The sequence below is a fragment of the Anser brachyrhynchus genome, assembly GCF_964034855.1.
Source record: "Anser brachyrhynchus genome assembly, chromosome: 8".
Classification (NCBI taxonomy): Eukaryota; Metazoa; Chordata; class Aves; order Anseriformes; family Anatidae; genus Anser; species Anser brachyrhynchus.
The window spans coordinates 6,105,962-6,129,859 of NC_137702.1; the positions used below are offsets into that span (position 1 = coordinate 6,105,962).

A 23,898-nucleotide genomic window follows, 5' to 3' on the forward strand; every position below is an offset into this window, starting at 1 on the left:
ATAATTTAAAAATATTTTACATCTTTTGTATGCTACTTAACTTTTGGGTCTACTTAGAAGGTTTCAGACTTAAACATTCTCTTCTGTGGTCGTGTTTAACAACACTCTAGATATGGACAAGACTTGTTAGAAGACCAGTAGTTCCCTGCAGATTGCGTCTTACAGTCTAGTGCAGATTTTTAAAAGTCCTTTTTATCCTAAGTGCATGTAACTCTTCAAATTTTCATAGAAGTACCTTCACTCCTGCTTTAATCATCTTATCTCAGCCAGTGTATACTTCCTTCACAAGTGCCTCTGGTTCCTTGATCATCGGAGCTGCTTTGAATGCTGCCTCCAAGTGGGTCCTTGTTGAGCAACCCTGAACTGACCTCAATATCCCAAAGAACACAAAACTGTAGGGACTAACACAAGAAATCTTTGACAAGGTGAGGAACCAAATCCAGCTTTTCCTGCATCCTGTTCCTTTTATTGAAGCATGAAATTATCCTTTTACATCAAAGGAAATTCAGCAAACCTGGCTGTTTATCCCCAGTAGTGGGATAACTATGTGTGGCTTTTGGGCAGTGAGTTATATCTTCTTTTTAATGATTACATGGCTTTGGTGGTCTTAGCATTTACTTACCTAGAGATGTAAATTAATTTACAGTAGGTAATGATTGTGCTGCAGTTCTACCAATGCTAAAAAGCTTGAAGTAATCTCGTCAAAAACAAAACATATTCTTCCTTTAAGGGGAGGTGGTTAGAGCTTATATCTCAGAAGTGACCTTTTCAGATGGTCTAGACCAATAGGATAAACGATAGAAAATACTTGTTAAGTCTTTTCTGATGTTTTTGTCGTCCTTTCCTTAAACAATGTTACCTTGCAAGAAAGTCACTTTTTCATGTGGCATTGCAAGCTTTGGCATTTGCAGTGTTTATGTACTTCAGATTGACTCTGAGCTTTCGTTAGCTGACTGTTATGAAGATTTAAATGCTGGCATTTAAATATTTTTCCTGTTGGTCTAATGTGTTCTTGCAGTTCATAAACAGAAATGGTCATAAAAAGGTTTGATGCTGCCTTTTTATGGCTATAATTAATCTTGCATTTATTTCAATAGGAGAGAAGAGCAGGAAAATGAAAGGTGAGCATGTAAAGCCCTCTACGTGTAATTGTTTAACAGCCATAAATATTGAACTAGTAGAAACTGAAGAGATTTCCAGAAATACTCAGACAGGTTTTCATTGCCCAGTGCTTTCGTTTTTTCCATTCTCTTCCTGCTTGCTTTCTGAAATTCAGATTACCTGATTTTTACGTTTATATACATACATATATATATATATACATATTTTTATTTTTTTAAATAATGATTGGCTTACCAACTATGACTGAAGTGAGAAGAAAATCATTTCTGGGAATCAAAAGCAAGTCATAATTTGAGAACTGAAATATTTTGCTATTTGAGTGAAGCAGTATTGTGCTGTAGGGGCACAGAAAGCAACCCTTTTCCATTTCTTAAGTGGGTGAATTATGGTGTGAGGAAAATATTTTAAGAAGTGAAAATGAAATGACATTGTCTAACATTTTTCACATTTAAATGGCTTATGGTTTAATACTGTAATGGATTTATTGTACATTGAAGCTGTGATTCCTAATTCTACCGCTTTTACTTAATAGACAGTTTTCCTATCTTTGTCTGTTTATAGAGTTGTAGGATCATGTTTACATTCAGGACAAGCTCCCACTGAAATCATCTGCAGTTTTAATAAGGGTCTCATGATACTCTATCCTGCTTCCTTGAGGATTAGGATCATGATTAAGACTTGTTTAATATGCAGCCTTTGCATGCGTTGGTAGATAATTTATGTAACTTGAACCTTGCACTGGAGATTTTCAGTTCTCTGAAATGTTTTCAGGGATATTGTGCTCGAGGTTGAGGCATGGTCACTGCCAGCACTGCCTGCACGTGTGAGGGCCATGTGGCCTTCCCCCTGTGCGTTTGTAGAGTGCAGTGGGTGTCCGTAGCTGCTGAGAGCCTTCATCAGGGCTTTGCTGTAGCAAGAGCTTCTGGCTTCCTATCTAGCAACACTATTCACTGGCTGTTTGCAGAGTGACAGATTTCAGCTCACCCCTTCTGTCCTGGATTTTAACATACTGAACCATGTTAAGCATCCTTTGTATTAAAATACCAGAGGCCGTAGCTCAGTAACTTTGTTAGAGCACACATGCTTACGTGTTCTCATATGAATGCACTAATGCCAGTTATCACACCATTTTTTGGGCTTCTACTGCTCACTAGTCATCTTACCATGCCATTTGAGTGCCTACAAGTTCTACAAGACTTTGGTTCTACAGATATGAATTCTCTGCTTTATGATACAGCTTGTAAATACTAGTCATTTTAGCATGAACATAAACCATGCTTTTCCCTTTTTTGTAAGGTGAGAAGCACGTCTAGCGTGTTTGACAGTCAGCAATTTCTAGTCATTGTCTGGGCAATAAAACAAAATCATGTAAAACTATACACATGTATTTAGAAGTGCACATACACGTAAAGTAACGGTATGCCATTCAAGCATTTCAGCAGGTATTTTGGCACTGTATGGAATGTGAATGAGAAATGGTAATTACATTACTGAATCCTGCTAGAATTTATATGTTTCTGCTTCAGTTCCTGCATCTAGATATGTTGCAAGACTCAAACTTGGAGCTGAGTTGTGTGAACCAGCAGGACTATTTGTAATGAAGGGAAGGTATAGATGGTAAGGGAGCGCCTTTTTTTTTCTCAGCCACAGGTCTACACACCACTATTCTTGTGCAACAGCCTGAACAAATTCAATTAAAATGCCATCTAAGCTGTCTGTTCCATTCTCTGAAAAAGAAAACAGGTGGGGGTTTCTTTGTGTGTGTAGAAAAGATGAAATGTTCCCTCTGAGAAACACAATTATTTTAATAGCAGCGGGGCCTTAGCAGAATTTCTTTCTATTTGCACATATAAAGGTATTTAAGAGCAAGGACATCTTAGACATCATTAAGTATACATTTGTCTACTGAACCCTTTTTCTGCCCTGAGTTCTTCATGTTTTATCGGTCCCTTTGAGCAGAGGAATTCATTTCGTGATATCTTCACCACCTCAGAAAAGTTGTCACCTTAGTGTGGAAAAGCAATATCGTCATTTGGTATGAGATTGGTGATCTTGATGAAGCAATTGTCTCTGTGTGGCCGTGCAGATGATACCAGCACTGCTGCAGAATGATTTCCTTTCAGCTGCTGTGGATGCTGGAGATAGTGTAACGCAGTGTGACACCATATGCCTTCACAGTGTGAATTTTTGGAAAGTCCTGGGTGCTGTCTGTATGCTCTGTCCTTTGACAGAGCAGAGAGGAGATGCTGTGATAGCAGACACCAGGTGAAATCCCGATGTTGCAGCATACTTAGGGAACCTTTTCATTTTGAAGTGAGTAAGGTACGGATTTCAGGTAGCAGGAAAAAGCCTTTTACAATGAATTCTGGCAGTTTCCTGGAGACCTGTACGTTTTTTTCTTTCTACAGTTTTTACCACTCATCTTGGCAGGTTTAATTATGTTTGCTCATCTGGGGACCTTTTGTGGCTTTAGTTTCCCTGTTGATAAGAAGCACTTTTGCAGCCATAATCTCTTTTACGATGGATATGGTCTCAATGCTGCTTGGCTCCTTTATCCTTTGTATAATTTTGTCCCCCTAGTGTTCTGTGGGGCTTTTTTCTCCCTGTTTTGATTAGAATTGGAGTAATCTCTGTGAACCAGAGAAAGAAAATGAGCCTGGGCAGAGGGAAAATGAAAGAGCAGCTGCTGTGATACAGAGGCTCAGAGAGCCCTCCGGCTTTATGCTGGACTCTTAGCCACAGTTGAGAGACTTCTGCAGAGATGTGTTTTCACCGCTGTTTGTAACCAGCGGGCTCTCGGATCCCATCACGCAGTCTGGGAGCATTCCTTCCTCCTCACGCTCAGGGTACACAGTCACTTCATGGTTAGCCTGAGGAAGAAAGGGGAAGGACCCAGCGTGCCCACGTGCACTCACACATGAGTTCCCAAGTCTCATTTGTGATATTGTGTTTCTAGAGAAGTGGCACAGCCTCTGCTGGGCCAGATAGTCTGTAATACTGGTCCGTATGTGGCTGCCCAGGGCTGGCACTGACTGCAGGGCACCCACGCTGCTGACCAAGGTGAGGTGTTTGAGGTGACTCGGTCAAGTAGCCCAATGTGGTAGATATATATATCTATATATACATATACATATAACGCCAGTCGGGGATTCCTCCTGATGCCTCTGACCTCTTTGACCATGTGTATAATGATACTCCAGCTTCTCAGAGCAGGAACTGAAAATCTGCTTATCAGTTACCTGTAAGTACAACTAATAGTGTTTCACTTTTACAAGTATTTGATTGCTGGCATGTTTAGAAATGGCATGGTAATCAGACTAAGTTGCTACAGCTGGAAAAGATTAGTAGGAAATCAAGATAAAATGCTATTGGTAAAATTTTCTAATCTTCCAGATTTATCAGAGTACACCAAGCTTTCATATAGTTTATGTAAAAAAAAAAAGACAAAAAAAAACTTGTAATAATAGATTTCATTAAATTAATCTGTGAGGAAAAATTAACGTGGGCTTTGGAAGAAGAAATTCAGATCTCTCAACTAGTCAGATACAATGTTTTGTTTTTTTTTACAAAGGAAAACATGTCTAAGTTTCTAGTAGGGCTTTTGATTATTTTAATCAATGGTTTCTTCCCAGCTTGCACAATATGTTCATTTATAAGAAACAGCACTGCTGTGGAAGATCACAATAGAACAATCTATGGGTGGGTTTTTTGCATAATTAAAGTTCCATTTTGTTTCCTTAATTACCTAACTGCTTATCTGATACAAAACTCACTGAAACAGTTCCTGATCCATTATACTGAAGCCAGGCAGCAAACTAAACTGCGTTAAAGGGATTAAAGAAATGTTTTCAACTTTAAAAGCACATTTTAAATCCTTTTTGCACTCAACTGCTCTATTCTGAGCCCTTTCTAAATTGTACTTCTATCTGATAACCAGCAAGCACTTTACACACCGTGATTACGCTCAGTGATTATTGCAGCACCAAGATGTGCGTGAGGTGCTTCAGAAAGCAGCTCACACATGGGTCTGTTAATAGTGTTCACCATTTCCTTTATAATTAAGTAATTGCATTTGCTCCTGAGCTTTACTGAAGCCAGTGGGGTTCTGCACAGACCCGTGCAGATGCTTTCTAGCACAGAGCTTACACCATGGGGAAGTTACTCCCGTGTGGGGTTTTTAGAGTGGATTTGTATTAGAGCAGACGCAAGTAAAGCAAGAAGACTAATGAAACAGAGGGAGAGCAGAAGGAGTAGAACAAAGATGATAGTAATAGGGTCAAAGGGTCCTTCATCTGAGGCCAGGAATAGCTTGATCATTACACTTACACATAGATTTATAATTCTCTTAACGAGATTATTGTAGATTTGGCAAAAGAAGCCTTCGAGGGTGATTTGAGGAAGAGGATGAGCAAGAAGTAGGACAAGATGCAAGGTGCAGGGGGCAGAGTGAGCCAGCAGCTGAGGTAGGAGGGTGAAAGGAAGGAAGAAACACAAGTATGGTGCCCGTGGCAGAGCACGGCTCTTCTGCTTTGCATGCTAAGGTAGCAGTACAAAATGGGGATATTGGTACATGTTCCTCAAGGGGCTTGCATGACATTGCTGAGGAACGTTGCTGAGATGCAAGGGGGCTGCAGGTGAGTGATGTGAAGTGTCACCATCTACAGAGTGCTGTAATTTTGTCCAAACTGCTCACATTGGTGCCACCGTATCTTACTGCGTGGTTAGAGTAATAATGTATAATCTGCTGATTATACTGCTCTTTGATAGACACAGTTAATAGTAGGGCTATGAATTGTGGTTGGATTTTACCATTGGGATTAGAGGCTCTTAATTTAGGTACTCTTCTTGGTCTAATTTCTTGACAGATTTTTTATTAACTCAGTAAAATCTGACAACATAAGGACATTTTAAATTTTACATTGCTCTTTCACTATCCCTTACGTAATTTTTTTCATAATCCTTTAATGAACTTTTTTCTTAATTTACCATTTTCTACGAGGTAAAGGAAAGGAGTACAGCCTAGGCTTTCAGAAGTGCACAAAGAAGTATCTGTACAGGTTCTGGGCCAAGACTTCTGGAAAAGATTAGCAATTTTTAAATCCATCTTTTCTGAAAGCCTCAAGGTAGGCAGTTTCTTCTGAGCTGAATATCCTAAATTAATGGCTTCTGGAAAGCCATTTCTTTTGCAGATTCCTGTAGCGCTAGTGGGAAGGGAGGCATATGGCCCTGTCCATGCTTTAATATCATGTGTACATGCATCAGTAGTTTAGTAAGGGCAGTGAGGTGCACAGGCTCTGACAAGAATTGAGCTTCAGCAACTTCTTCAAATCCATCAGTGTGAGAGTTTAAAAAAAAAAAAGTTTTGAGTCTGCGTAGCCTTCAGGCACAGAGCATCCTTCCCATATGTGCTCTCAGATTTTGCATCTTGCTGTTCTAATCCATGCTGTGGGTGGACTTCATTGTCCTGGAATTTAAAGGTCACCGCTGCTACTTCCAGCTGCTGTTGGATTGTCAGGATGGATATTTGGGTTGTCTACAAGTTAGCCCATCATTGTGGAATAGCAGCGTGACGTTGTCCCAGTACTGGTTGCACTCCTTTTCTTCAGTGCATCGTGAACTATTCCTTGCTACTTTTCATGAGCCAGTAATCTCGGCTGTGACATTTTCAGGAGAAACGTTTGTGTGTCAGAATTATGAGGAAAAAGCAGAATTGTGATTGTTGTTCTTTCTCTTTACTTTCATTGCCAAATTTTGCTCGTATAAACAACACACCTTGTTTTATTTGAAATGCATATATATCCTTTTAAAGGATACTTGCAATGAAAAATAGGAAAAGTAACTAATCTGAACAGTACTTACTGGTGGCTTCATATTGCTGGTGGCCTGAATTCTCGACACAGTTCTGAGTGCCAATATGCAAGATTTTGTTTTATGTTGTAGTGGCCACTGTGTTATGTTTATGTATACCAACTTTCATGCACACGTGTCTAAGTTCTGCCTTACAATTTCCTTCCACAGACCGGTGAGCAAGGAGTTTCCATGTGTGTAATTCTGTTTATGAGATGGGAGCCCATTATATTTCCATAATCTGTTATAAAACATTTGTCATTTTTAAAAGCTGTCTTCAGGAGAAAGCATTTAGACTGCATTTAGTAACATAAATCAAAGTACTTTTCTCTTTACACATATTATAAGAAGCTGTGAGGAGTTGTTTGTGGTGATTTCTAAATGCCAGGGAGATGACCACTATGAAAACATTTGAGGTAGCTTGAAGCTATAAAATAATGTTTAGAAAAGGCTAAAGTAAATCTAAAAAATAAAGATAAAAGGAAGCAATCCCTCTTATATGTAATAAATAGAGGAGCAATCTCTAAAATTGTGCACAACAAATATAAAAATAATCATAATGGGATTAAGGTTCCTGGGAGAAGTATATTCAATGATTTTGGAAAATCAGGAACTTCACAACTGTGGGATAAGTTCTTTCTTTTTCATAGCCTAGCAACGTTTCTGCACATTCTTCCCTTTCACTTGGATTTTTTTATTTATCTCCTATGTTCCTGGCTTGGAAGAAGTGTTTTCTTCCAAAGAGTGTAAAACAGCTTCCAGTGGAAGCTGTTGTGTAACATATGTCCCAGAAGGAATGAATACATCCCTATCTGCTCATCAAATATTATGAGAAGTGGGGCTGATGTTTCTGGCTTCCAAGACACATTCTCTCTCCTACTGAGCCAAAGAGAAAGTGTTGATAGTTCAAACCCGCACATGTGCAGACTTTCTCCATACTGTAATTGCCCACTTTCCCAGAGATCCTTCAAGATCAAACGGACTGGATGGAGATGAAGGAGAGGTTTGAGAGAGGCAGAAAAAGGAGTATCAGTAGCACGCAGCTCTTTAGTGTGACAATGTGATGCACAATTATGGCAGCCATGGGCGACACGCAAAGTACAGGTGCACAAATCTGTCTCTTAAAAATCAAGTACTAGGCCCGGAGCTCTTGCACATGGCATGGTATATACGTGCTGCTGAGTAAAACCATGCTATGAACTGGGCCTATACACTACTGAGGCTGGGCAGAACAAGTCTGGTTATTCTGTTAATTTAACATCCACAAGAGTACCTTGTATCCTCATTGTGAATATGCTTCCAAAATTTGCACGTGATTTTTTTTTTTATATATCCTGGTTCATTAACAATAAACACTGCTTCAAAACAGTGCTGGAATCACGGTGCTGGGATGACTTCTAGGCTGGTCTTATTCTTCTGCGTGGCCTCAGTGTTACCTTCACTGAAGTTACTGATGTCAAGAGACTGATGCAATCGGGTAATACGCTTGAATGTCAATTTGAGCACACTTCTCCAGGCACAGTCAGTCAGGATATTGGGGTTATTGCAAATAGTAAGAAATAGGTACTTGATTTTGCTGATTTCACATGGCTACTCTTGGGTTGTTGTTTTGTGGTTTTTTTCCCCAACAGGATGAAGAATTCTTTAGGTTTTGAGAAAGTTTTCATATTTCTGGTTACATTTTAGGAGCATGGAAGAGATTATTTCCTATACAGTTTGAAGGGTGTACAGATTCAGCTCAGCCTTCATTATTAACTCCAGCCTGGGATCATCAGAAGTGTGTGTTGTTCCAGGCTTAGGCTGTAATTGTGACACGGATCAAAATATCTGCCAGGCTGTCCTTTCCCTCTCGTAAAAGCAGATTAGCAGCCTGGCATCTGTTTTCTTCAGGGAAGGTGGCACAGATGCCTGCCCGTGCCGCAGGGAGCTCACTCACTGTGGTATAGCTGACCTTCCTGCACGGCGTAGGCTGATGAATGGAAGGTGCACACGTGCTTGCCTGTCATCCCGTGCCCCCGATCCTAGCAGGCAGGGGCAGAGGCTTCTTGCTCTTGTTGTTAACGTGATGCTGGGCTTTGGGGCTTCCAGCAAAGCTCTTAGTCTGTTAGATCCTCTCCCCATGAGTTCTGCTTGTCTCTTCTCCTGCAGTTGGCAGGTGGGAAACCTACATAAAGACAGCTCTGTCTCATTGTTCGAGGAGGTTTTGGAAAGGTCAGGCACTGTTAGTGCAGTAAGCTGTTTAAAGTTCTGACATCAGACTCCCTCAAGTCTTAAGTGACTGGAAAGGAAATTATATCTGACCTGCATAGGAAATGAGGTGTGCTGTCAACTTGAAATGCATAAAAATTACTTATTTTAGACCAAATGCAATCTTACCTTCATACAGATGACAGAATCTTGTCTCAAAGATCTATTCTTCCACTTTTAAATAAGCTAGGTTAGAAAGAAAGTCTTCCTGCTGAAAAAGTTAAAAAGCCAAATAACCAACCCTTAAGACCCAGTATGCTATACTACATTTCTGTGAGCTTTTACCCCCCCCTTGGTATGTGGGTCAGATTGTTGCAAGTAAGGATAATTCAGTCTCACTGGATTAACAAAAAGTTTCATGAGCTAGATTTTGTTTGTTTAGCGTATAAACCTTGTTTCCATAGAAAAACAGCATAAGAAAAAAAATATCAAAAGTTGAAATTATTACCATCTAGGTACAAGGGGTATTCAGATAATAAAAGACATTGAATAAGGAAACCTGGAAGTATGCATGAAAAGTTTATGGTCAGCTATGTTAAGGATTATGAGGAATTCTTAACCATATAAAAAGCAAATCCGTTACCACCAGTGGTTCACTTGTCCAGAAATCTTTATCAATTGAAATCGTTAAATCAAAATAGATACCTGTCTTAACCAGATTATCTACCTGTCAATGTAGAAATGACAAACTTTTGCTGTGCATTTGGCTGGTTTTAATGGTCTCATAGCTTTTAAACGTGGGAATTTGTCTCAGCTGGTGCAAACAGACTTCAGCAAAGCTGCACAATTTATGCATCAAGACATTTGGCCCAGATGCTGCAGGCTGCAGTAAGCTCTCCCACCGGCAGTTAGTCCGTCTGGGAATTCTCTGGGCATCCAGATCACTGGGAAGGATTTTTCAGGGCAAAATTAGCCTTGTTCATCTAAGGGAAAAGGGTTTGTTCATGGGTAGGGGAAAGCCACTCTCTTTCCTCCTCCCCAACCTCATCATTTGTAAATCACCAGAGGCAGTCAAAAGATGCTGTGACGGGACCCCGGGACCCTCAGTCAGCCAGAGCTTGTATGTGACGCTGCCTAGATCTGTCCTTGTATTTAACATCTTTTTTTTTAAAAAAAAAAAAAAAAAAAAAATCCAAAAAGGATGTAAGACAGAAGATCAGCTTTAGTTAACATAAAAATTGGTGTCAATAACAAAAGAGGAGAAAAAGTGTGTCAGAATATACATTTTAAAAAGTATTAGTAAACATGTTTTTTCTGCACACCGTGTCTATCCAGGACAGTTTCAGGCAAATGATTTCTGAGTAGCAGCTAACTCTGCATCCCTAAGAAGTTGGTTTTTTTGTTTGTTTGTTTGTTTTTTGTTTTTTTTTTCAGCAGGCTGAGACCTGGCTCCTCACTCCTGTCCCTCCCCACAGCCTGCTGCAGCAGTGCTGCTCGCAGACCACACACTCTCTGCTAGTCCAGCCCTGTACTCTGAATATTTCTTTCTCTTAAGTGTGCATAATAACTCTGAAAGACAGGAGACATCTCTATCTGCTTCCAAGGGATTCTGCCAAACCAGCTACTTTAAATATATAAATATATTTATATATAAAGATATGTATTAAGATATATATATATATATATCTTAAGGTTCATGAGGGAGAGATTATGGACAAGCAGGACCAATGCTGACTGTCATAGGCATCAAGAAACCTTTTTTCTGTTCTATGATCCTTGGCGATCTGTCTTTCCTAAAAAAAAAAAAAAATGGGAATGGAAACCAGGAAAAACCTCTGAAAGGAAACATTTCACATGGATGAAAGACGTAACTGGTGAGATTTTGCACAGTGTCAGCTTCTTGCCTGATAGGCAGATTGACGGCAGTGTTCTCATGGACTTAACTCCTGCTTGATGAAGAGCAATTAGCTAATATACAATGATACTTCTGTGCACCCTTAATCAGCACAAAATATCCCCAGAGATGGAAAGACACTGCTGTAGATAGAGGAAGGTGTTTTCTGCCACTGGCAGGTTTTGCAGGCAGACCTGCCTGAAGCAGGCGCACTGCCTGTCAGGATTGGGCCCACCAGGAAGGGGAAGCAGACAGGCACAGTAAAAGCAGGCTCCCCTGTCTGAGCAAACTCTGGCTCATTTTCTTCTGATCAAACGTTCTTGGTGAAAGGTGCAGCTTGGATTCTTTAAAGCTTCTCATTATAGGTTATATTTAGAAGTGGGAAGAATATATTATTAATTATAGGGATGCTCTAAAGCAGAGAAGCTGTTTAATCCATGCCCTTGATGAGCAGAAGACTTACTGTACTGAAGGAAGGTTACACAATTAACAGTATATTCGTTAGGAGTTCATCAGATATCAAACTATCCTTATCTTTACTACCCTAAATATCTGACATATATGCTAGTATATCTGACAATTTCCTCGTTATTGCTTAAATGATAAGAGCAAGAGACAGGAACTGCCACAGGAAGGTGTATGTAATACAGTTCACATATATATTATCTGCCAGATTACACAGATTGTTTTACATTTTAGTTTACAGACTATTCTCCTGCTGTCCCAATGTAAATCAGTGAGGTTTGCTGAGAAGAAATGAAAGCTTTTGCCACATTGGTCTTGCCTTATGTGTTGCTACATGGGTGCAAACAATGCATAGCCACTTACTGTGAGGATCATTAAAGTTTTTTTCATATTTTTTGTTCCCATTACACTCCTTTTATAAAGCTAGCTGGCCAATGGGTTCATCCCAGCAGCGCTGTGCATGCTCACATTAATCTGTTCAGCACTTTCAAATCCACAGTCTGTGCTGTTCAGCATTTCTACAGCTAAAGTGATTTTTAGAATTACTTTCAAAACATTTTAATATGATTTGTTCCTGTCTTCATTTTAAGATAAATATCTAGTACCAGATTTTTGTTAATGGTTTGATATAGTCTGATGGACTGTTATTTAAATTGTGCTTACAAGCCTGTTTTAGAGTTGAAGTTGAGCATTAGTAGGGTTCAGAAGTGAGGAAGGTAAGAGCTTAAGTGTGCCATAATGTGTGTGAAATAAGCCGCCTTCTGGAATCTGCTTCTGGCTTTGCTGTAATAGGACCAGAGCACTTCGGTATGTATATTGTGGGGAATTCTAGAAATTAATATATGGGAAGAAAAATATATCAGTGGTTATCAGTAGCTTTTTAGCGTTCAGCTTCTCAGCCTTCTTAGCTCCTGCTGCTGTGCTCAATAACTTGTCTAAGAACTGGAGCAGTGACTGAGGTGGTGTTGCTGGTAGGCTTAAGTGCTAGTTTCTCTTTAACGGTTCAGGATCACAGTGCCCCAGAGTTGGAGGGAGGTTAGAAAACTCCTTATAATTTGTATCAGTAAAACAAAAACAGTCAAATACCATTTGATCCAATAAAAATTAAATGCATCTCTTGTCTAAAATTATCTGTACAGAAACTGTTCCAAGATGCTTTCAGACTTCTGAGTTACAAAACGCACAGGGAAGTATGATTGATTTATTGGGTGCTGCAATCTGGAGGATTTTGTCACTGAATCTTTAGTGAAGAAGGTTGATGTTAATAAAGCTGCAAGATATTTAAACCTAAAGCCTACAAATAAAGAAGTATTACTATGGATCGGGAGAATATAGGTATTGCCAGTGTTTCTGTAGAGAACATCTCTTCCTGCAGTCTCTTCTAAGTCACGAGGGATAGGCTTCATAAACCAAGGCTTCAGAGTTGGGTCTGGTGTGCCCATTGGATGCCCAGATAACGGGAATTAGGCTGTGCTGCTTACACCCACAGCTGACACTGCCAGCCTGCTACCTGAATAGATGACAAAAGACTTGCAGTAAGTCACACATTGCTGGAGGAAGGCTAAGGCAGTTGTTCCCCAGCTGCTCACCTTTGCTCCTCAAGGCCATAGTGGGCCCAGAGAGCTGTATTCAGCAGCTAAATGCATCGATTTGTCAACTGTGGGGCTGCGTGAGAAAGTTTGAAAGTTGTTCAAAAATCTGTTTGCCCACCAGGCTTTGGAATCTCTGATCTAGGGCAGTGAACAAGTTTTTCTTTCAAAAGTTGCATTTCTCAGGGTTAATTAGCTGACTTCCATTCATGCCTAGCTTGTGCTGCCTTAACCTTCTGACTCTCATTTCTTCCTTGACACTCTTCTTTCTTCCCATAGCATGTCTGTGTTTGAACTTCACTGATTCCCAGCTATGTTGCTACCGGTCTGTGTGCTGGGTCAGCCATTACCTTTGAGTATTTTATTCTCCTACGGCTCTCCTGAATCAGAATTGCCTTGAAAGCATCATGCATCACTAATCATGGGGGAACACAGTGGATCACGATAAATTTTAAAGGCTGTCTACAGCCAGGCTCAAGTTTTCTAAGTAGGCACCCCTGGACAGGTTTAAAAACAAACCACAGCTGTGCCAAGATAGCTCTGAACTTTGGTACAGAAACCCTTCGTGAGCCATGCAGATGACTGAAGTCCCAGGACTTGAAGCTTGCTTATTTGTTACTATAATACCCGATGTCATTTGTCTTTTCAGCCCACTGTAGAAATATCTCACCTCATTAGGCTGTGCACAAATACAATTTTTTATAACCTATTAAAACTATTCTCAGGGCACTACCCCTGAGAATCACTTTCTTCCTTGAGGTTGTTTGCAGCATCTATGTGAAACATGCTTGTCCTGTAAAAGCCACCTCGCTTTTATTTTGGCAGTCAGTCTGTTCCAGCAATTAGAATTAATCCTGGGATTTTGAATTCCTGATTATTTCACTCTGATCTGAGAGATGATAATCGGAGCAAGGTACACGCTATCTATTCTAAACATGCTGAACCCTTTGTACACTAAGCCTATTTTATCCCTCCCATCTCTAAGGTAGAGCAGGAGTTGTGTGATTTTCGGAAGACTCCTAACCCATGCTATTGTAAGGGCTGTACTATGCAGTGCAATGGAGTTAAATCCATTTCTCTGGGAACTTCTGAACAGAAATCACTGTCAAACAAATTAGTCCACAGAATCTAACTTTTTATCAGGTGTATCAACTGTTAAGGCCATTTCCAATATGATTTCTTGACCTTTATAGTTACTTTTTCTTAGTAGCCTTTCCTAATTTGTCTTTTGAGTTGCTTATAGTAATTTATATTGTGCAGTCACAATGTACTCTGTGCACCAGTGCCAAAGAAATTCCCGAGACGCATCCATCACAGATGTTGCTGCCCCCATGCAAGCCCTTCTCACTATAAACTGGGATCTTGTTTGATATGGTTTGGTTTGGGTTTGGCTTAACACAAGGAGAGGATAAGGGAGATTAACTAAATATAACACACATGTTTATATAACACTCTTTAGCAGAAAATCTGATGTCTTGTTGGGTTAAGTGAAGTAAACTAAGGAAACAGCAACCTGTTCTGAGCTAGAGGGAAGGTGTGGGCAAATGGAGTAGAAAGCACTTTTCCTAGCATCCCCATTGAGATGGAAGAAAAGGTGAGGGAAGGAAAATACAACTGCAGACTAAATGCACATACCTTCAGCTGCGATAGTAATTTAATTTACAAGATGGATTCTGAAATGTTTATTATGCATCCCAAAAACTTCAGTGGGGATGTATCAGATGCAAGTCAGTAATGAGTGTAGACTGGAATATACACTCATATATATGTATGTATGTGTGTATATATATATTATACAATATATATGCAAATTTGTGACTGAGAATTTTTTTTTTGAACTGTAAAGCTGCATGAATTGGGAGCTCTGGGTATTGAATTTACCAAAACTCCCTTCCTCTCTTCTGAACAGTTGCTCATTTAGGTGCTTGTCTTGGGTGAGAACATAGAACATACTAGTTCTGTACACAGGCAGTATGAACATAAATTTTGTTCTTGATGTATCTCTGAGACATGACTGCCAGCTATGACAAAAGAAGATTTAAGGACAATATTCAAGGAGGGAAGTTCTTGTTTAAAATAAAACAAACCTTCTTTTAACAAACAACCACCAAACCATTCTTGAAGGTAATGGGGAGGTAGGAATTTTAAGGTCCATAGTAAGTGTAGCAGTGGAATTTGTGAAGGAACAATTCATTGACGTGTCCAAGGTGAATTAAACCACTTTAGTATAGTATTTTCCCTGTTGCAAAATGAAGTTTTAGCTTTTTTTTTTTTTTTTTTTTAATTTTTACTTCTGAAGAACCTTGGAAAATGAAGGAGGCAGTCTGGAGAGGATGGGAAGTTATTTCAGTAGAGGTAGAGTAACTGTTCAGACCTGTAAAACGATGTATTTCCACAAAGGGGGTTCTGTTCAGTCTGTTGATGAAAAGTCTTGTGGGTTTCCCACCAGTAGAAGCTGCTTAATTACATTTTGTGTATGCTCTTAGAGTACCTGTTTGGTGAGAACCTGACAAATGGTCTTCTGAAAGTAAATCAATTCTGTTTTCTTGGGCTTTCTTGAATATACATGATGTCCGGAGCCTGAAAAGCACAGCAGTGGCACAAGAGGAAGCAAACAGTGGGGCGCCAGTTAGGCTCTGTGGTTCTGTGAAAGACTTTGTAGCCTCATGTAAAGAAAAAGAAGAATGTGCCATTGGCGGTAGTGAGTAAATGGAACCTTCTTGTCTTCTTTGCTCTTGTCTCCTCATAAATAAACCATTGTTGTCCATCCTTGGCATTTGCAGTTCATTGTGATAAATTGGTGTTGATGTGTCTGACATTTCAACCAAGTTGTTTAATGGTGCTTTTCTGAAAAGGCAGACCTTGCTATAACTCGAATTAGTCCAGTCAATATCCAGGGTAAGACCATTCACTCTCACGTACAACGCTAACCCTTTCCTTTCTGTGTGGGTGAAGAAAGGAGGAAGTAAATATTTTGGTCACGTAAGCCCAAAAGGTCTGCATTTGTGTAAGCGGCGTGCACAAACAGAAATATAAGTCTGGGTTGCAGCTGCTAAAAGCCTGTTACATAGCACAGGCAATGACATTGAGTCCACTTGCATTTCTGCAGTGTCTCTAGGTGAAAATAACAACATTGCTGAAATAATGCAGAAGGATTTTCCTCAGAATTTTGCTTCAAGTTTTATGTAAGATCCTCTATCTGTTATCTGCTAGTGCTTTCTCAACAGAGAGTTACTGTGAGCATGAAGAAGATGGTCCTACTTGTCATCAAAACACAATGCCTTTCCATGATTGTAGTCTGAAAAAGAAGAGCTAGAACAGTTTTTTGTGGTGGAGACCAATAACGTGATTAACAAACGTTGTTGTGACTTTTTTGGTGTCCCATTTCTCCTGGTATGCTAATCAAATACAAACCTCGCTCTCAAATGCACTACACAAATGCAGTGAAGAGACAAACTTTCAAAGTGCAAAACCATGGCAATTCATTTGGAATGATAAATCTAGCAAAGAAAGTTACTTTTATCTCATGTTTTCCCCACAGCCAGTGGGGAAAACAGTGGCCTTGTGCCACTGTCACCTCCCAGGCCTCTTATGCTGCCTCACAGACATGTAGCCTGTGGCCCTACCTCTCCCTTTCCCATCATTTGCTGTCCTCTCCTCAGAGTTCTCCTCAGTGGTCCCTCCTTCCTCCTCAGAGGTGCCTCGTTTCCCCTCAGCGGTGCCTCCTTTCTCCTCAGAGGTGCCACCGTCAGCAGTGAGGTGAGGCCTCTGGCACCTTCCCTCCCTGGCATCCGCCGGCCTGACCTGCTGGCGTGTTGACTTTGATCATTATGTGGCTCTGTATGAAGGTCAAAAAGTTGTATTGACTTGGCTGTATATTTTTATTTTTCCAAGTGGCATTCATCAGACTTGTAAGTGCCCATGGGAGTGCTGGATATCATCAGCAGAAGCGGTATGCTTGGGGTGGGAGCCCTCTGTGCTTGAGGGGCTGTGGGCCAAACAGACCATTTTTAGCTCCCCTTTTTTCTTTCTTTGAGGTGGCTGCTGGTTACCAACCAGTTGCCACAGAGTTTGTTTCTCCTTCTCTTTCCATGAGTTACTTGGATGTGTTAAAGAAGGGAGGTGGGCCCCGGCATGCAGCTCTGGGGATGGTGTCCAGAACGGCCCTGTCTTGACAAGGCAAAGTCAGCTTCCTGAAGGGTGAGGGCAAGCCTCTGGTTTTACACCATTTTGTGCAATTCACAAGTGACCTGGTTTTCAGAGGTGCTGTCTGACTTCTCTGGAAGGATACAAGAGCTTGGCACCTCTGAGTGGCCTTGCAGTCATGCTTAGAGGGGACCAGGGCTGAGGGGAAAGCATGGGACGTGGTGGGACAGCTGTCCCTGCCAGTGGCAGCACACAGATCTCAGCTAGCAGAGGTGGTGATCCCAGTGCATTATTGCTGGAGAGCCCTTCTTGTGTCAGGTGATTTTTATTACTGGCCTGCTGGTAAAATAATAATTAAAAAGCCTAAGTAGGATTCCCTGACCCCACTCCCTGCCTGTAGATTATGGAATGTTCCTAAATGTTATTTAGGTCTGTAGTGAGCAAATTTCAACAAAAATGCTTTCTAGCCCCAGGGTTATAAAACTTCATTACATCTGCTATTAACTGTTTGTCTGTGGCAGGACCTAATTTTTCCTGATGTATTGGTTGCCCACAGCTTCTAGAAACTGCTTGTAAAAGTGCTTCAAGGTGCTGAGAAGATGGAGAAATCCTGGGATTAAATGACATTGCTTTCTAAGTGGCTGATTGATGCTTTGGGGCTGTAAGAGAGCCCTCTAAGGCCTTCTTCTGCAGGTGGAAATGGAGAGGTATAATTTTCATCCTCTCTTGAGCAGTACTTGGGAAGCAGACAGACTTTGCATAAATTTCTTTACCAGGGCAGAGTAAGGTGAAAGATTTTTTTAGTTATTTCAGAATTGAGGTTCCTCCCTTTTCAGAAGACCTGCAGCCATACGTAGCATTATCGTCATTAATACCAATGGAAATGCCATTTGAAAATGTGTAACTTTTTGAACAGATGAATTGGTCTGTTTAGTAGGCAAATCCTGTCCAACTGGGTGGTGGTTCCAGAATACTAAACAATTGTTGGAACAGTGGAACATTACACATTTGAGCAGCCTTGTCACAATAAATGTAGATATGTTGCTCTTTACACAAGTATGGAGAAAAAAAAAAAAAGGAATTTTTGCAATGCAGAATAGTTTTGCAAGGAGACCTGATTCAAGAGGCAGCAGCACATTGTGGAGAGCAAAGCCACAGCATAAAGCTGAGCACTTCCAGGCCATGCACAGACTGAGATGGTAAGGAGAAAGTGGGAATGGGCAACCAGGCCACAAGAGCATGTAAAGAGCAGTGGGGCCTATGCATGGTTTATTGCAACACCAGGTCACTGAGATGGCCAGAAACAAGAGCCTGTCTGCAATGAAATGCTAAGTTCTGTTCCACTTCCCTCAATTCCTTTGAGTTTAAAGTTAAGGGGTTATGGGGTTCTTGAAATAACTAGTGTCTTTTTTTTTTTTTTTTTTTTGCATATAAAAGTATTGTGGTCTCTCTTGGGGAACATGTACAGGAGATCTAAGCAGGCATACCTCAAAATCACAGTTGATTTGAGATTTCATTACCAGTTTTCTCAGGACTAAGCCATACAAAATCAAAATAACTTTTAAAAAGTGCAAACAATGTTAGCAACGTCTAGAAATATGTTAAACTTGTGTTTTTTTCTTTCTTTATTTTATTCTAGCCAAACAAGTATGCCCAGCTGAAAAAATTAGCTGTGGAGACTCAAGCAACAAATGTATCCCATCGTCCTGGAGATGTGATGGGCAGAAGGACTGTGAAAGTGGCATTGATGAGGCTGGTTGCACTCCTGGTGAGTTGGAGTAATACATTAATACATATGCAACATCTCCCCTTAGGACTATAAAAGTTCTAGAGTGACTATTACAAATTACATGTAAAAGGATGACTTTTCCTGCCAACAAAATTCATTCATTCTACATTTGCAATGCTAAGTAGTGGATTTTAGAAAAAGTGAGGAAAGACATTCTCCGGTTGGAGATGGCTGGAGAATGTGAAGAGAACTCTAGTGAGAATTAAGTATTCTTTTAATGCTGTAGTAGAATATAATCAGTTTAGAACATGATTATAAGGGCTTAATATCAGGTGATGTGGTAAAGACTTCAGTAACAATGTTCAAACCTTCTTCTCCAGTAGTTCAGCAGCTTACTGCCCCCTCCTTTCTCCTGCAGAATATAGCCCTGTGGGCTAGGTTAGCTTTTGCTGGGATATAATGGATAGGCCTGGACGTTTCTTTATAAATAGCTTGTTGATTTCACTGGACATAGAGAGAATGATATACTGTTTACTGTAACAGTTGTAAATTCAGTCCCTAAATGGCCATTGCCTTTTATTAGCCCTTTTTCTGCTGCATGAAAGAGCTCTTTAACAGTGTTTTCCTTCTGTGAAAACTCCTACACTGTGTAATCAAGTCATTTCTCAAACTGTCTTTTTGATAGACTAAACATATTTAGTTCTTTATGCTTCTTGTTGTCAAGTATTTTCTTTTGAATGAATGCTTGACTCATTTTTGTGGCTCTCTTTGATATCCCAAATGGTTTTCATGGTTTTCCAACTTTCTTTTTATACAGACCACTGGAACCTAGGGAATAGTCTTACCACTACTGTGCAGAAGTGAAATCACATTTCTATTATTGCTCTCATATAACTGTGTTATTAGAGTTCTATGTTGTTATTAAATTATTTGTTGCTATTAAGTGCAAATGGTCCCAGGCTACTAAGAATTTGTCTCTTGTTCTGTGTGATTGCCTTCAACCCTCTGTCAGTGTTACAGTCATTTCAGGTGATATCAGAAATGGTGTTTTTACTTGCAGATTACTGGTGAAAGGGCTTAATGAGTGCATGTAAACTCACACTGATGTTTCTTAATTTGAAAACTCAATTTTGGGGTCTGACACCTACCCAGTTCATAACCCACATTGTCTTTTCATTGAAGTTGTGTAACAAAGCTCGGTATGAAGGTTCAATGTGACTCACTAATTTGATGAAATACCGATTAGAGAGAAACTTTTCCAAAGCATCTCCATTCCATATTGCACTGACTCAGAGGTCCAAGGGTGATGGTAACAGGCTGCTGTGTGTGGGATGAGCTCTGGGGTTGCTCTAAGTTTGTGCAGCATAGTTTCAGTTGGGTTGGCTTGCAAGGAAAAGAAATAGGTTGCCTTACATTGCCTCCTGTTTCATGTGGAATTAAGTGCTTGTGCACAAACCATTCCTAATTTATTAATTATGATGATCTGGTAAGTTGGTAATGGGCCCTGGTCCTTTGTCCTTTAAGCTACTGATATTTTGGCAGTTTTCAAGTCTTTTTCAGCTTTCTGTATGAAACTCTTAGTGTTCTGTCTATGGCGTATGCTTTTTCTTTTTTTTTTCATTGAATTGGATTAAAGGCAAGTTCAGAAGAGAATAGTAAAAAAAAATTATTCTTTTCCCACTATGAGTTAGTGAAGTTAAAACAATTTTACACTGGTGGCTGCCTCCACTAATTTAATGCTGCTGCTCACATTAGTAGGAATTGTCTCATGGAGTTTTTTTATTTATAATAATACATTATTAGAAATTGCTTGCTTTGAATTTCTTTTTTTCAAGGCTCTGAGGTAGTCCCCAAAATGAATTTAGATGTGTTCTGAATGCCACATAATTTCAGCATGATGATGCTATTAATGGATTTAGAAATAGCTGAGTGTTTCCCTTCTGGATGTTTCAGCATCTCTAGCCTTGCTTATGTGCCATATTTTTAGTGCACATGTAGGTTCTTAAAATGGAAATTTAATCCAAGGACAAATTACCATCTTCTGATGGTTGTTGGGTAACTCATGTGAAATGAATTACTGATTATCGTTTAGCTCCTTGTGGTTGAGTGTCGTCCCCATGTAGGTGCCACCTCAGTGGGTGCAAATTGCTGGGGAGTCTAAACGTGGGATGGGCTCTTCTGTAGCCAGGGGGTGAGGCAGAAAGGCTCTGACAGGCAAACTTTGAGCTTCCTGGGTGGGTGAAAACATCAGAGGCCTTCAGTCCTGAGATCTGTCAACTCAGCACCTTTCAGAGGCATTAAATTAACTTTGAGAAGGAAACAGGAGATACTCTTGAATAGCTGGAGTGGGAGCATTTTTGATGAGGTTGCTTGTCAAATTAAGGTGTTTCCATCATGGATGAGAATAAATCCGTTAGCTGTTCAAACTCCTAGCACTTGTGGAGGATTGATAGCGATCCTCCCTTTTGTCCAAATCTGATAAAACCTCACTAAGCCTATCTACTGATACTCTGTGAACATTCCCATTTCTTCTCTGTTTAGAATCCTTTATCTGTTTTCTCTTATCTCAGTAGCAGACAAGATCCTGATTCAAAAAATTAAAAAAGAAAAAGAAAATGTCTGTTCCTAGGTTCAGACCTCTTTTTTTTTTCTTCTTTTCACCTCTGCATTCACTTTTTTGTTTTCATTTTAACGAAGCCTGTCAGCTGCAGCCCCTTGGCGCAGAGCACCATGTCATAGCTAAGGCTGCAGCTCTCATAGAGCTGACAAACTTGTCCACAGACAACACATTTTTCTGGATAAATGTTTCGAAGGCAGTTTATTTGTGCTCATGGTAATTTCTGTGCTGAGAGTTTGCACATGCAATCTCCTTTAAGCTTTGTATCGGCCACATCTTTGGTAGATTATCTTGCATGAATGGAAAACAGACTGGTGTCCTACAGCCCTCTCTTTTTCTAGCGGTCACTGCTGAAGGTCAGCTGTTTTGACTGGCACCCTGTGTGATCTGAAGTGGATTTGTCACTGCAGAGCTTAGGATAACTTTGCTTCAAGAAAGGAAAGAACTTGCAGTCCTGTATGCTGTTCCTGCAGAGCCTCCATTAGACAACAGGTTCAGCTGCTTAGTTAGCAAGCTCTGGACTTACCTGGGCACAGGTATGTTGTTCACCCACAAATAAAAAAGGAAAAATTCCACCCTGTGGAAAAGCTTCCCCTGAGGAACCAGTGGAAGCTGTGTTATTTAACCTGCAGTGGATAAAGCATCGGTAATTAGGCATCCAGATTTGTGTCTGCACAGGTTGTAATTGCACCAGGGATTAACTGCGGGTACTAATCCTTGCATGTAGTTAGCTAAGTGCCTGTCGGCCTAAGTAACATACTTCCAGCAAGCTGAGCAGCAGGCTTTAAGTCCACTACTAACGTTCGGTGCACAAACAATTGCTGAAAATGCAAGTACCTACCTTTTTTAAAATCACTGAGTACATAAAAACAAAATAAACTTATTCTTGGGTTCTTTGGAGCAGAAGTAATCTGTGTCTTTACAATACTCAATGTGTTGTAGTCTTAAGTCTGGTTTGCTTCTCTAGTACAGATACCAGCAGTTCATAATGTAGGTACAGTCCTGAATTTGGTGGCCTGCAGGTACTGGCTTCCTCTTTCTGATTTCTGTGGTCAAGGCTGCCTGCTCCTGATGTACCTTAACTTTCTTCACAATAGATGGGAAAAGTTTAGGAACACGTTTACTGAGTCTAAAAAGAGAAATTGAATGTGAGAGACTGTAATTAAAGCATCACAGCTCAGGGTCAGTCTGGATTTCAATAACTACTGCAGAACTTGTTAAATCTCTGCTAAGAGAGACAATGACCACTGTTTTGTCAGCTGCTCAGGAATGCAGAGAGAATTTCAGCATGGCTTTAGAAAAGGAAGTACTACCATCCTGTCACAGCTGAAATGGGCATTTCATTCCTTTAATGGACATGTCTATTGTTCCTCCTGAGTGGGCTGTGTAGGATGGTAAAGAGAGAGAGCAGTATACAGGCCCCGAGTCTTCTGATTGTGTTACTGGTTCTCTCCTGGACCAGTTTTTGCATCCAGTTAGAAATTGTGTCCTGCAGATAAGGAGCTGGAAGTGTATACAGTTTTCCCTTCTTTTGTAACACAGGCAGTGAAAGGCTGTATTTGTTGGTATGTTGATAGGCTAATTTCCCATACCATGATTTATTCTGTTTAATTATACCACAGAGATAAAGCACTACATGGGAACTTGTGCACATAAGAAAGGACATACTTAGACCAGTCTCTTAACATTGTGCCAGGGTGAGAGCCAGGAATTCTGCAAGAATCTCACAACAGGGACAACCCTGTTACTAAGAGTATCTTCTGCTGTAACTGAAAATAACTGTATTTGTGTTATATGAGACAGCAAGGTCTTCTCAAACATATTCTTGTGCATTTTTGCCTTTTTCCCTTTTCCATGTGTTTCCTCGTTCCCAAAAAGGCCTTTGTGCAGACATGCACAGCATTTATGAAATCCATAAATCTCTGCTTATGTGGCACTAAGTTGTTTGCACTTGGAGGATGTTCTTTTAACCTGAGCATGCTTCAGTGACTCGCAGGTCTCACATCTTTAGATCTAATAACTGTGTACTTGTATCTCAAACCTATTTTTGCTGTGTACTTTGCAAGATCAGTTTGCTTTGCTCTCTGAACTTGCTGGTCCCAGCTCCTCTATAGCTTTATTAAATACACTTTTCAGTTACTAAGCTTTAAGCAAGTTAGGAATCTTTATGGATGTGGGTGCATGTATTCCTAATGCAGTGTTTGAATATGCTGCTTTTTCAGATATTTTAAGAAAAAGCACTAGAGCTGTGTTCACTGACAGCAGCAGAGACTGAGTTATGCCTTAATTTTCACATGCTAGC

At 40.2% G+C, this 23,898-nt stretch overlaps 1 protein-coding gene across 2 annotated transcripts in view; it reads left to right on the forward strand.

Moving 5' to 3' along the window:
* LRP8 (LDL receptor related protein 8) overlaps positions 1-23,898 on the forward strand; it is a 173,095-nt gene that overhangs the window by 111,694 nt on the left and 37,503 nt on the right. For both annotated transcript variants that reach the window (XM_080603281.1, XM_080603282.1), the window contains exon 4: positions 18,890-19,018. In XM_080603281.1, coding sequence (XP_080459407.1) covers positions 18,890-19,018 — 129 coding nt within the window. The remainder of the gene's footprint in view (positions 1-18,889; positions 19,019-23,898) is intronic.